The sequence below is a fragment of the Fusarium solani genome (genome assembly GCF_023522795.1).
Source record: "Fusarium solani strain SB1 chromosome Unknown bctg00000000, whole genome shotgun sequence".
Classification (NCBI taxonomy): domain Eukaryota; kingdom Fungi; phylum Ascomycota; class Sordariomycetes; order Hypocreales; family Nectriaceae; genus Fusarium; species Fusarium solani.
The window spans coordinates 6,320,693-6,334,232 of record NW_027072157.1 but is presented as its reverse complement, the minus strand read 5'-3'; the positions used below and the strand labels follow the sequence as shown (position 1 = coordinate 6,334,232).

The following is a 13,540-nucleotide window of genomic DNA, read 5'->3' as shown; positions in this document are numbered from 1 at the left end:
CTTGTATTCGGATCCTCTACGTACCTGTTTCGAATGGGGCAAAACAGTCTGAAAGAGTAATGTAAGGAAAGAGCCGCGTTAAAAAGGCTGAGTGCCTCGGGGACACTAATTATAGTCTCGCTCTCTTGATTGCAGCACTGCATTGAAAAGGACTTGGGTACATAGCGCTCGCTGAATCCATCGTTATCCAAAAATGGAGCTGAGATCAGGCATCCGTACAGATTATGCACGAATGCCTGATTGCCGCCCGACCGCTATTCAGCTTGCCGGATACTGCCCCCTCTTTCAATCGTCACAATTCGGCTGTGCACTTCTCACGTTTCAATGCAGAAGCCACCAGTCACACCGCCTTCCTACCTGTTCTGGGCTCCCTCGTCTGATATAGGGCCATATTATTTCTTTGAGTATACTCTGCTTTCTTTATAAGACCCCGACTGGTAGCATGGGTCTCAAGCGATCATTCGCCTTACTTGTCGACGACTCGGCGCCCGTCAATCTCTCTGCAGTTGGCGGAAGGCGTCAGGGCTCTGCAGGGGATAATGGTGCGAACGATAGCAAACCTCAGCTCGAAGTCAAGCGTAGCATATCAGAAGACCTGTCTATAGAAGATGAGAGACGGAGGAAGAGACTCTGCTGCCTCATCTCACGGATAGAGATCGGAGGGCCTAAGAACTCTGAATGGAATATTGCGACGGCGGGAGCTGAGGTTCAAACAAAGATGGAACCAGAGGTCAAGATGTACGGGTGCAAAAACTGCAAAATTCGGCTATGTCTTCATCCTGATATCATCAGTCGAGTGCGCACTCTCTTTGCCCTTCACAAGCACCGCTTCCTTCTAACCTCTGGCAGAACTTTCGCGGCCAACATGGCAAGGCCTACCTATTCCAAAAGGCTGTCAACATTGAGATAGGTACCCCCCAAGAACGCTCAATGACAACAGGACGACACATTATGAGCGACGTTAAATGTCGTCGGTGTAAGGAGACTGTCGGTTGGAGATATGACAAGGCATTCGAGCCAAGCGAGAAATACAAGGAAGGCAAAATAGTGCTGGAAGCAGAGTTGCTCTGTGTGGTATGATGTTTTCAACTCGCCTGTAGAGGGGGCCGTTGGGTAGGAACCTGAGACGGCAAGAAGAGCATGTATTTTTACAATGTAATACATCAAGCTATGTGATGCCACCCATAGCACCCCGAGCTGCTCCACGAAAGGGAGACCGCGCCCCCGCACGCCTACGTCCCGGTGGCACAGGTGCCTCTCGATTGACATAAAGCACTCTTCCCTGCAGCCCTAGTGTGTCGGAACCGTTCCAAGAGTTGTTGTAGTTGACCAGCAGCAACTTGATCGAATCTCCCATGTCTTGGAACTGGGCTGCTAACCTCTGAACCAACTCCAGAAGTTGCTTTGCCTCATCCTTATTTTTGAAAATATCCTCGGCCTCGATGACAATGAAACACGCATTTAAATATCGCAGAATGTGACATAAGAGTTTGAGCCACTCTTCTTCCGAATGATACCCATGAAGCTTAGCCGTTGAGAAGTTGTCCGGCTCCGAGGCGACGAACTCTGGCACAAGTTTCATGCATTGGAATATCAAGCTTTTAAGCACATCGACTGTAGATATCTGACCCTCGTCGTTAAAGTTGAGACTAGACAGATACCAGATGACCTTTTTGGACCGTGGTTGTACCAGCCCGATTAGTTCTGTCGCGATCTCCTTGACACGTGCCTGGGCTCGAGGCTGCGTTTGTAGGACCAGTAGCGATGACTTGGGCGCAGAGATCCACTGTCCCACGCTTTGGAAAAGCTCAATGGTGTTCTTGTTCTGGCTCCTCCAGGGTGAAGATCGTCTGATTAACGACCTGTGCGCTCGGAGGGAATCTTCGGGTGACCTCTTGGGTTTCAGGGCGCCCAGGACGTGGCTGAAGTGTATATCGCCGACAAGGGGCTTTATATCTTTGATGTCCAGGTGAACCTCATTCAACCTGGTGGCGCTACCTGGTTCAAAGGTCAGCTGGCCTGTCTATGGGTCTGTATCTGAACTAGGAGCTCCCCTACAGTTGATTATCTGAAGAATGGATCCCACCTTCGAAGAGAGTTCCTCGTGGGCAAGGTTGAATTGGGCCTGCATCTCCTGCAGCTTGTCTTCTTGCTTGGCCAATTTTGCACTTTCTCCTTCGACTAGAACCTTGATCTCGCGGATTTCAACCTTCGAAGCAATACTCGAGATGTCGTCAATGTGTTGCGCGCAGAGCATTATCTGCTCGATACTTTCCTTGTAACTCAGCTCGAAGGGCTTGAAGAGGGCGGTAATCGCTCGACCGGCTGGCCCGGCCTTGTACCATCGTACCGCCTGCTGGAGGAAGAGAAGGATGTGGGCGTATAGATTTGCGACAGCGTCCTTCATCTCGTTGGTTTGATAGAGCTCAGCGCTGAGCTCTGTCCTGGGGAGCACCTGCGCGATCATGGACAGAGCCTGCGAAAACTGTCCCACGAGAGTGCCGTGATTGAGAACGCCCTTCATATGGTTAGCAATGCGATATCAGGCTTTCATGGTGAGCATAACGTATGAAGCAGACCATTAACACGAACTTGACCAGTCCCCAGACTAAGGCAACGTATTCAGGGTGGTGCTGAGACAGGACATCTAGCACCTGTCCGTAGTACATGATCCTCTTGGACAGTCCCCTCAGCCATGCTCTGGTACTGTGCTTGTTCTGAGAGGCCTCGCCGTATTTACTCTCCGCCTGCTGAGTCGTCGCGAGCACGTCGCTAAGCGATGTCGACGTCACGGTGCCGAGCCATGCGAGAGCTTTGACATTGCCTTGGAACTCCCGCTCGAGGTATCGCAAGCATCCGCGTAGGCCTCAGCGGCAATGTCTCGTGTCCTTAGAAAAACAAGTAAGCAGGTGCAATTGTCTATCGCGGACGAACTCACTTCGTGGGAGCAGGCTGCAGTACCAGCTGGCCCGCTGGTTGTTGTATCTCCGAGGCACTCATTGCGGCGCCGGAGGGTCGAGAAAGTGAACCTGCTATCAGTAGCTATCGCAGGAACATGCGATCGCCGAAAGTGAAGAAAAGGCAGTAAGAGCTACCATGTATGGAGCGATATGATTATTGCGATTGTGTGATGTCGCTGGGACCGCTCGAGGTCTGATGGATTTTAGGGCTGCGGCTGAGTATAATCGCGCCTAATAGGAACTGCAGCCCGCCTATGTCATAGCCTAAGAACCTCGCACCCACGTGATAAAAAACTAACCTACTGCATTAACTAATTACTATAAGATTATAATAAATTAGGCTAAGATATTATAATTTAGCTATAATTAGAAAAAAACTTATACCTAGGTTAAGGGCTATTAATTATAATTTATAATAATTTAATTTAAAGACTTTAATATAATATATATAATAAGTAAGTATTATAATTATATAAGTATTATAAAAATCTCTTAATTTATATCTTTTTATTTAATTAATTATTTCTTAATTACTTAGTATATTATAAGCTTTTAATAAGACTAATATTATAGCCTAGAAGACCCTAGGCCATATAATAAGAAGGACTTATATTAACTAGCTAATCACGCATAGATTAGGACAGATTATAGCTTATAGGTTATAATCCCCTCTAAGCTAGCTAAATAGATTATAATAGCTTAGGCCCTATAAGCTATAATCTATTATAAGCCACTATATCCTAAGAAGTATATAAGATATGCTTATTATACTTTCTTATATAGTAGCTACCTTAGCTATTAATATAACTTAGTTATACTTAATACCTTTAAGTATATTACTAGATATAACTAATATCTTATTTAAGATAATATACTTAATTAATTATTAATATATACCTAGTATAATTAGTTTATCCCTTAGGAATTATATAATTATTATATATTAATAGCTCTTATTTAATAGATTACTTATATTACCTTAAATAATATTAAATATAATAATTACTTAGGTAACTCTTATTAATAATTACTAATAGGTTTTACTTATTAATTACTTATTTATTATATTTATATAAGCTATTTTAATTAATAAAGATATAAAAGATAAAAATAATAATAAAGAAGATATTAAATAACTTTATATATAAATTACTACTATAAGTATTAAAATAGATATTATATATAAATTTATTAAAAAAATAAATAAAATATAAAGGGTATAAAATACTTAGTATATAAATAATATCTAAGAAATTAATAATATAGTAATTATTATTATAAGAGGTAAGAATATAAAAAGAATCTTAAAGTTAAACCCCCTAGAGAAATTTAATAAAACTACTTATAAGCTATTAATATTCCTTATATAGCTCGGCGCTTTTATAACTTATTATCTAATATAATTTAACCTAGTATTTAATAAGGTTTAATATACCACGGGGTAACTCACTAAGTATATTATAGCCTAGTTTAAACCTATTATAAAAGAATACCTTATTATCCCCTTTACTAAATTCTCACCTAAGACTATTAAGCTTTACTTAAGCTTTAAGACCTTTAAGGCTATACTTTAATAAGTATTTAAAATAATTAATAAAAAGGCATAAGCTAAAAGAGAAATTAAGGCACTTTAATAAACCTACTTAGCCTTTAAATATAAAATAAAATACCTTTAACTCGCCTTAAAGCTTAATTAAGATTAAAAACCCTTAATATTATTTTTTTTTAATAATCTTAAAAAGGAAGTCTAAGTAAAATTATATAAAGAAAATTAACTTAATAACTTAATTAATTATATTAATAAGGTAATTAAAATTAATAATTAATAATTCTTATAAAAGAAATTATAAAACCCTAAGTTTAATAATAATAAGGCTAATAACTTATAATTTAATATTAATTAAAAAAAGAAAAAAAAAATAATACTTCTTATAGTATTAAAGCTAGCCTTATAATACTTAGAGCTATATAAAAAGGTAAATAAGACTACTAAGGCCTAAAATACTATTATTATTATAAGATAAATTATATTAAGAAGGTTTATTATAAGAAATAGCGGGATATTAAGGAAAGATATTATTAACCTAATTAATAGTAATCCCTCTTAGAAGGTAAGAAATATATTAATATAGCTTATTAAGCCTAATAAGAAGATAAAGAATTATAAATTATAATTTAATTAATTAAACTTATCGCGATATTATAAAGTAAATATAATATATTAATAAGATAAGATTAAAATAAATATAAATAAGAATTAAATAAAAGAGTATCTTATAGCTAAGTAAGATACCTTAGAAAATAATTAAAGGAAACTTAGAATATATAATAGTAATTACTCTTAGAATTAATAAAATAAGAAAACCCTATGCTAGATATAATAAATAATAAGAGGGTTATTATTATAATTACTAAGAAACTTAAATAAAAGGAAGAAGTAATATTAATAAAATAAAAATAATAAATACCCTTAATATTAGCTAAATAAATAAACTATAAAGAAGTTATTATAAAAGGCTTTAATTATAAAAAATAAGTTATAAGATATAATAAATAGTTATTATTATTATTTATTATATATTATAGAGACTATTAATAAGATAACCCTATGCGGTATAATTATAACTTATATCTATAATATTAAATTAAAGTATTAAAAGAATATAATAAAACCTATAAATAAAAGGAATAAGCGCGTAATAATAAGAAACCCTAATAAATAGATTAGCTTATTAAAATAAGTAATACTAATATTAATTAAATTAGATTTAAATATAAGATAAAGAAATTATAGGGGGAGCTATATAAAATATATACTTAATAATAAAAAGTAAGAAAGAGTAATAAAGAGCTATAAAAAAGAAAATTACCCTTATTTATATAATAAGAATAATAATTAGTATTAAAATAACCTATAAGAGAGATATATCTAAACTATATAAGAATATATAGATATAATAAATATATAAGAAATTTATACTTAAGCCTATTATAAGGAATTAATTAAAAACTTATAATACTAAGAAGTATTATTTAACCTATAAGATAATATAAGGATATACCTAATATATAAGGAATACCTTAATATCTCTTAGATATTTTATTAATATTATTAGTATAAAGAATATAAAGAGGAAAAATAAAAGTAAGATTATTTCTTTATTGCCTTATTAGCTTAACTTAATAATTAATCTTATATATAATATAAAATAAAAGGTTATTAGATATTTTATTAATATAATATTATTAATATTATATATATATAATATTATAAAGACTTATATTAAGTAATTTAAAAATATAAATAAATTATTTATAAAGTAAAAAATTAATAAAAATAAATTAAATAAAAAGAAATATTAAAAAAATAAGAATTAATAGCTTAATTAAAAAATAAAAAAGACTTAAGATAAAAATAAAAATAATAATATTAAGACTAACTATATAGCTAAGATAATATATATAACTATAAAGTATATAATAATAATAAATATAAGTATAACTATATTAGCTATATATTATTAAAAAACTAAGAAGCCTATTTATAAAAGGGCTATAAGTAAAAGAATAGCTTATAATACTATAAAAGGCCTTATATATTATTAAAGGAGGATTAATATAGAGATATTTTAAAATATTAATATAAATTAAAAGAGAATAGCTATATACTTTAATAAATAGTAAAGCGAAGTAAAACTTATTTAACCCGAGGATAGTAAATAAGCTCGAGTTATTATAAAGGTATAAGATAAAACCTTATATTATAATTAATCTTAAAGGGAAGTAATTTAATTATAATAATAAAGTTATTAATAATAAGATTAATTACCTTAAAGTTTTTATTAAAGGAAAGAACTAAGGAATCTTATTTAATATTATACCTATAGAAGGCTATAACTTAGTACTTAGGTACCTATAGTTATATTAATTTAATATATATTTTAACTAGAGGATTAGCTAAGTATTCTCTTTTAATAATAAGGTACTCTTTATAATAAATAATAACTTAAAAAATAATATAAGATCTTAAACTTTTATTAAAGATATTAGAGAAACTAAGAAGAAATAAATATAAAATATCTCTTTACCTAAAGGGATATAATATAAATATTATAATAGATAAAAATAATAGAATTAATAAATAATTATATATATTATATAATAATTCTATTAATTAAAAAAAAACCTTAAGTAAATTAAGAAGATATTAAAAAAAAATAACTTAAGAATATATTATTAAAGTATTATATTTATAAGAAATTCTTCGCGGAAGAACTTAAAATAAGTTTATTATTATATATATATTATAATTTAGAAATTAAATTTATTAATAAAAAATATCCTAACTTTAATAAACTTTACTTACTTAATATAATATAACTATTAGTATTAAAAAAATATATTAAAGAAATACTATAAAAAAGATATATTAAGGAAAGTAAGTTATTTATTAAATACCTTATTATATTTATCTTAAAGAAAAATAAAAAACTTTATCTTTATATTAACTTTAAAATACTTAATATTATTATAATTAAGGATTATATATTATTATTCCTTATTAATAAATTAAAGAATTAACTTTTTAAAATAAAATACTTTATAATACTTAACCTTAAAGGAGCCTATAACCTTATTTAGATTAAAAAAAGATATAAGTAGAAAACTACTTTTTATACTAAGTATAAATTATTTAAGTACCCTATTATACCTTTTAGATTTATTAATATATTTATTATATTTTAATAAATAATTAATAATATATTATAAGAATATCTAGATATATTTATTATATATTACTTAGATAATATTTTTATTTTCTTTAAAATAAAAAAAAAATATATAAGATATATCTATAAGGTATTATAAATATTATAAGATACTAATTTATTAATAGAACTTAAGAAAAGTAAGTTTTATGCCTTAGAAGTAGAATTTCTTAGATATATTATCTCTTATAATAAAATATATATAGACCCTAAAAAAGTCTTAGTAATTAAAAACTAAAAGGAATTAACTAATATTAAGGAAATATAAGCCTTCTTTAGTTTTATTAATTATTACTATAGATTCCTTAAATAATTTAAGAAAATCATAATACTATTAATAGATCTTATAAAAAAAAATAAAATATTTATATTTAGGAATAAGATATAAAAAGCTTTTTATATAATTAAGGGACTTATCTTAAGTGAATTAATACTTAAAATATTTAATTTATCCTAATTAATAAAACTTAAAATAGATATCTTAGACTTTATATTAAGAGCCTAGATTAAATAATAAGATAATAAGAGACTTTTATACCTAATTATATTGTATTTTTATAAGCTATATAAAGTAGAACTTAATTATTTTATTTATAATAAGGAATTTATTATAATTATTAATACCTTTAAAGAATTTTAATATTACTTTCTTAGAAATACTTATTAAATTAAGGTATATATAGATTATAAGAATATTACTTATTTTATAAAAACCTAAGAATTTAATAGATAATAATTATAATATATTAAATATTTCTTAGAATTTAATTATATTATTATCTATATTAAAGAAATAAAAAATAGCTAAGTTAATGCTATTAGCTAATAACCTAACCTAGATATAAGAAAAATTAAGGCTAAAAAATAATTATTATATTTTACCCTAGAAGGGCACTTAAGATAAAAGATTATTAGATAAATATAGAAATTAATACCCCTATTAAAATACCTTATACTTATTAGAAAATATAAAAGACTAGTTATAGATTTTACTAATTATATATAAAGATATTAATAATAAAGTAATAAAATATAAACCTATAAAGGAAAGATCTCTATCCCTAATAGAGTACTCTAAATTATCTTTAATTACTATTATTACTAAGTCATATAGTATAGCAACCTAGAAGAAATAACCTAAGCTATATAATAGCATTATAATAACTATGACCTTAAGGATAAGATATAAGGAAAGATATATTATTGCGAGAAATGCTATAAGTAGATTAATTAATAGATCTAGGAATAATAAAAGGAACTAGGGCTCTATAAATAGTCTAAGATTATAAGAACGCTATATTAGATAAATAAAGCTACCTACGCAGTAAAATAAGGTAATCTACTCTTAGAATAAATCTAGTAATATAATAAATAACTCTTAGATAACAAGAAAATTAATAAATAATAAGTCCTAGATAAACTATGCTATAAACTTATACGCGAAATATATAGCTACCTGCTATATAGATATTAAGGAATTAATAAAACCTTAAAATAAGTTAAAATAATATTTACTTTTCTTAATATAAAAAAGATTATTTTAATAATTACTAAATAATATAACCTTTATATAAAAACTAAGGCATAATACTATAAACCCTACGGGAAATTATAATTACTCCTAGTTATATAATAACTATAGGATTTAATTACTATAGATTTTATTATAAAATTATTATTATCTAAAGAACTAGCTACTAGAAACTTCTATAATAATATTCTTATTATTATAAATAAACTTATAAAATTCTCTTATTTTATACCTTATAGAGAATTAATAATAATAAAAGAATTTATTTACCTCTTTTATTTCTATATTACTAAGATATATAATATACTACTTAAAATTATTATAGATTAAGGACTATTATTTACCTTAAAATTTTAATAGAGCCTCATAGGATATTTAAGAATTAATTATAAACTCTCTATAATATACTATAAGGAGATAAATAATTAAATAAATATATAAATTAGATATTAAAATAATACTTTTAATATTATATTAATTATAAATAAACTAACTAAGTTAAAAAACTATTAGTTATATAGCTAGCCTATAATATAGCTATAAATAAAAGTATAAAGATTATATTAGTTTATGCTAATTTTAGATTTATATTAGATATATATTACTAAATATAAAATATTATTATTAACCCTAAGGTAATTCTTACTAGTAATTAACTAAAGAACCTATATAAAGAAATAAGAATAAAACTTAAATTTATTAGAAATAAGATATTAAACTATATTAATAAGAAAAGAATTAAGGGATTAATCTTCTTAGAGAGAGATATAATCTATTTTATAATAAAAAATATTAAAATAAAATAATAAAATAAAAAACTTAATTATAAATATATTAAATTATATAAAATTAAATAGAAAATCTTAGAAAATAATTATAAATTAGACTTATTACTAAAAGTTAAGCTTTATTTAATTATTTATATTTTATTACTTAAATTAATAGAAAATACTATCTAAGTTAAAACTAATAATAAACTAGAAATAAAAGTTAATAAATTAAAAGAATATATTATAGAAAATATCTTTAATATAAATAAAATTAATAATAAGATAATATATTTTATTAAATAAAAGGATTACCTAGACTTAGAAAATACTTAAGAACCCTTAGAATACCTTACTAGTATATAATGCCTTTTAAAGGACTTCTATTAGCGATATTAAAAGGAGATATAAACTTAAGGCTAATAATACTCTAGTCAATAATATCTATAGCGCTTATAAATTAAGCGGCAATTATAGCCTCTAACTCTACCTTCTGAATCTCCTTTAATTTATCTAAAAAATAAAAGCTATAAATAGCTATCTTAATACCTTTAGTATATAACTAATATTTCTAGCAATAAAGCTAAGTTAAATAAGCTAAAACCTTATTTACCCTTACTTAAGCCTCTTAGGCTTCTTATTATAAATATAAAAAGTCCTTCTTAATATATTTTTTTTTTAAAATCTAAATAATTAGACTCTTAGTAAATATAATTTACTAGGAAATTATTAGTAAATAAGAAACTATATAGGTAAAAATATATAAATAAGTACTAAAAATATTTATTAATATATTATAAGAAAGGCTATAATAAGTATATTCCTTATAATAATTTAATTTTTTAAGTAAAGCTATATAATATAAACTATAAAAATAATAAGATAAATAAGATATAATTTTAAATTTAAAATAGTTAATAGTATTACTTAGTTTAATAATAGCTAATTATTTCTTAAAAAAGGTAAGATAATTAGATATATTAGTAAAAGATTTTTTATAAGTTTAGGATTAATATATATATATAAGATAATTAAGGTTATAGATATAACCTTAAGGATAAGATTAATAGAGGGGAGATATTATATTATAGCCTAGAAGACCCTTAGGCTATATAATAAGAAAGACTTATATTAATTAGCTAATTACGCATAGATTAAGATAAATTATAGCTTATAGGTTATAATCCCCTCTAAGCTAGCTAGATAGATTATAATAGCTTAGGCCCTATAAGCTATAATCTATTATAAGCTATTATATCCTAGGAAATATATAAGATATACTTATTATATTTTTTTATATAGTAGCTACCTTAATTATTAATATAACTTAATTATACTTAATACCTTTAAGTATATTACTAGATATAACTAATATCTTATTTAAGATAATATGCCTAATTAATTACTAATATAAACCTAGCACGACTGGTTTATCCCTTAGGAATTATATAACTATTATAACTAAGATATTTCTTATTCTTTAAGTTATATAAACTAAGCCTAAGTTAAGTATTTAATAAGCTATAACTATCTATAAGGTTTATTATTATATATTATATTATTAATAATATAGTATTTAATCTTAATATAATATTATTTAAAATTATATTAATTATTTAATATAAAAAAAAGATTTTTTTATATTTTATTTTTCTTTTAAATTTATAAAAATTTATTTTATAGCTATATAATATAAAAGAAATAATTAATTAATTCCTTATTAATTATAATATATTATTAATTAATATATATTAAGCTTATAATTTTATTAAGTAATATTTAAGCCTTAAGATATATTTTTTTTATAAATATAATTATTAAAAAGCTAAATATAAAAATATAAGTATTATTTATAATTAATATAAATTAATATTATTTTATTAATTAATATTAAAAAAATAATCTTTTAAATAATTAAATTATTATAATATCTTAAAATAATTAAATTAATAATAAGATTAATTTAAAATAATTAAAATATTTTAATTAATATATAAGGCTATTATAATAAAAAAAATATTAAAAAGCTTTTAAGGATATTAAGCTTATTTCTCTTAACTTAGAAATTATAATCTTAAAGCTTAATAAATAACTATAAATTTTAATACTTATTAAAAAAGGGCCTAAATTATTAACCTCTTAGGCTTTAAGAACCTTAAAGATAATAATTAAGGCTAGATCTTAGTTTAAATACCTTAAAAGATAAATTAAAAAGTATTAAAATAGCTTTTTAAAGTTAATTCTAAAGGCTTTATAATCTCTTATAAAGGGAATAAAGGCTATTATTATATATAAAGTTACCTTATTAATTATTAAAAATATAGACTTTTAAGAGGTAAATAAGATACTAAGTTAGTATTAAAAAATAAAAAAAAGTAAAATATAAAAAAAAGAGATTATAATAATAATGATAAAAAAATAAATAATTAATTAAATAAATATATATATATAAATAATAGCTATATTATTAGAAGGTAATAATTAAGAAAAATTAATTAAATTAAGTATTTAATATTATAATGTATATAATAAGCTTAGTTATAATATAAAGACTTATTAAATAATAATTAAGATATCTAAAAAGAAATATAATAAATAATTTTAATTAATTAATTAATTTATAATATTTTTATTATAATTTTTATTTAAAAAAATAATTTATTTATTTAATTAATTTATTTACTCATTATGTATATTAGTCTTTTATATTTTATATTAAATAATTATAATAAAAATAAATATTTAAAAAGGGTTTAAAAAAATTAAAATTATTTTTTTTAATTTAAAAAATATAATCTTAAAGCTTAATATATAATTATAAATTTTAATATTTATTAAAAAGAAAATTAAACCTTTTACCCCTTAGGTCTTAAGGATTTTAAAAATTATATTAAAGATTAAATCTTAATTTAAATACCTTAAAAGATAAATTAAAAAATATTATAATAACTTTCTTAAATTATTTTTAAATATATTAAAACCTCTTTTTAAAGAAATAAAAAATAATTATATATAAAATAATATTAATAAAGGCTAATATTATAATTATAATTATTATAGCCCTAAATAACCTTAGGCTATGTAATAGAAAGGACTTATATTAGCTAACTAATTATATATAGATTAAAATAGATTATACCTTATAGGCTATAATCCTCTCTAAGCTAGCTAAATAAATTATAATAGCTTAGGCCTTATAAGGCATAATCTATTACGAGTTATTATATTATAAGAAGTATATAAGATATACTTATTATATTCTCTTATATAATAATTACCTTAGTTATTAATATAACTTAGTTATACTTAATACTTTTAAGTATATTACTAAATATAACTTATACCTTGCTTAAGATAATACGCTTAATCCCTTATTAATATAAACTTAATATAATTAGTTTATCCCTTAGGAATATATATAATTATTATATATTAATAGCTCTTATTTAGTAAATTACTTATATTACCTTAAATAATATTAAATATAATAGCTACTTAGGTAACCCTTACTAA

General features: G+C 24.6%; 2 protein-coding genes across 2 annotated transcripts; one reads left to right on the top strand and one right to left on the bottom strand.

Annotated features, from left to right (window-relative positions):
- Positions 1-442: 442 nt before the first annotated feature.
- On the top strand, positions 443-1,080 carry MRS44_002013 (uncharacterized protein; the record flags this gene model as incomplete). Its single annotated transcript, XM_065623921.1, has 2 exons — positions 443-738; positions 798-1,080. 2 exons carry the CDS (start codon positions 443-445, stop codon positions 1,078-1,080), a joined length of 579 nt encoding a protein of 192 aa, XP_065480330.1.
- Positions 1,081-1,168: 88 nt separating this feature from the next.
- MRS44_002012 (uncharacterized protein) lies at positions 1,169-3,000 on the bottom strand (the record flags this gene model as incomplete). Its single annotated transcript, XM_065623920.1, has 4 exons — positions 1,169-1,998; positions 2,059-2,518; positions 2,580-2,837; positions 2,962-3,000. The coding sequence occupies 4 exons, from the start codon at positions 2,998-3,000 to the stop codon at positions 1,169-1,171; spliced, it is 1,587 nt and encodes a 528-aa protein (XP_065480329.1).
- Between the last annotated feature and the right edge of the window lie 10,540 nt (positions 3,001-13,540).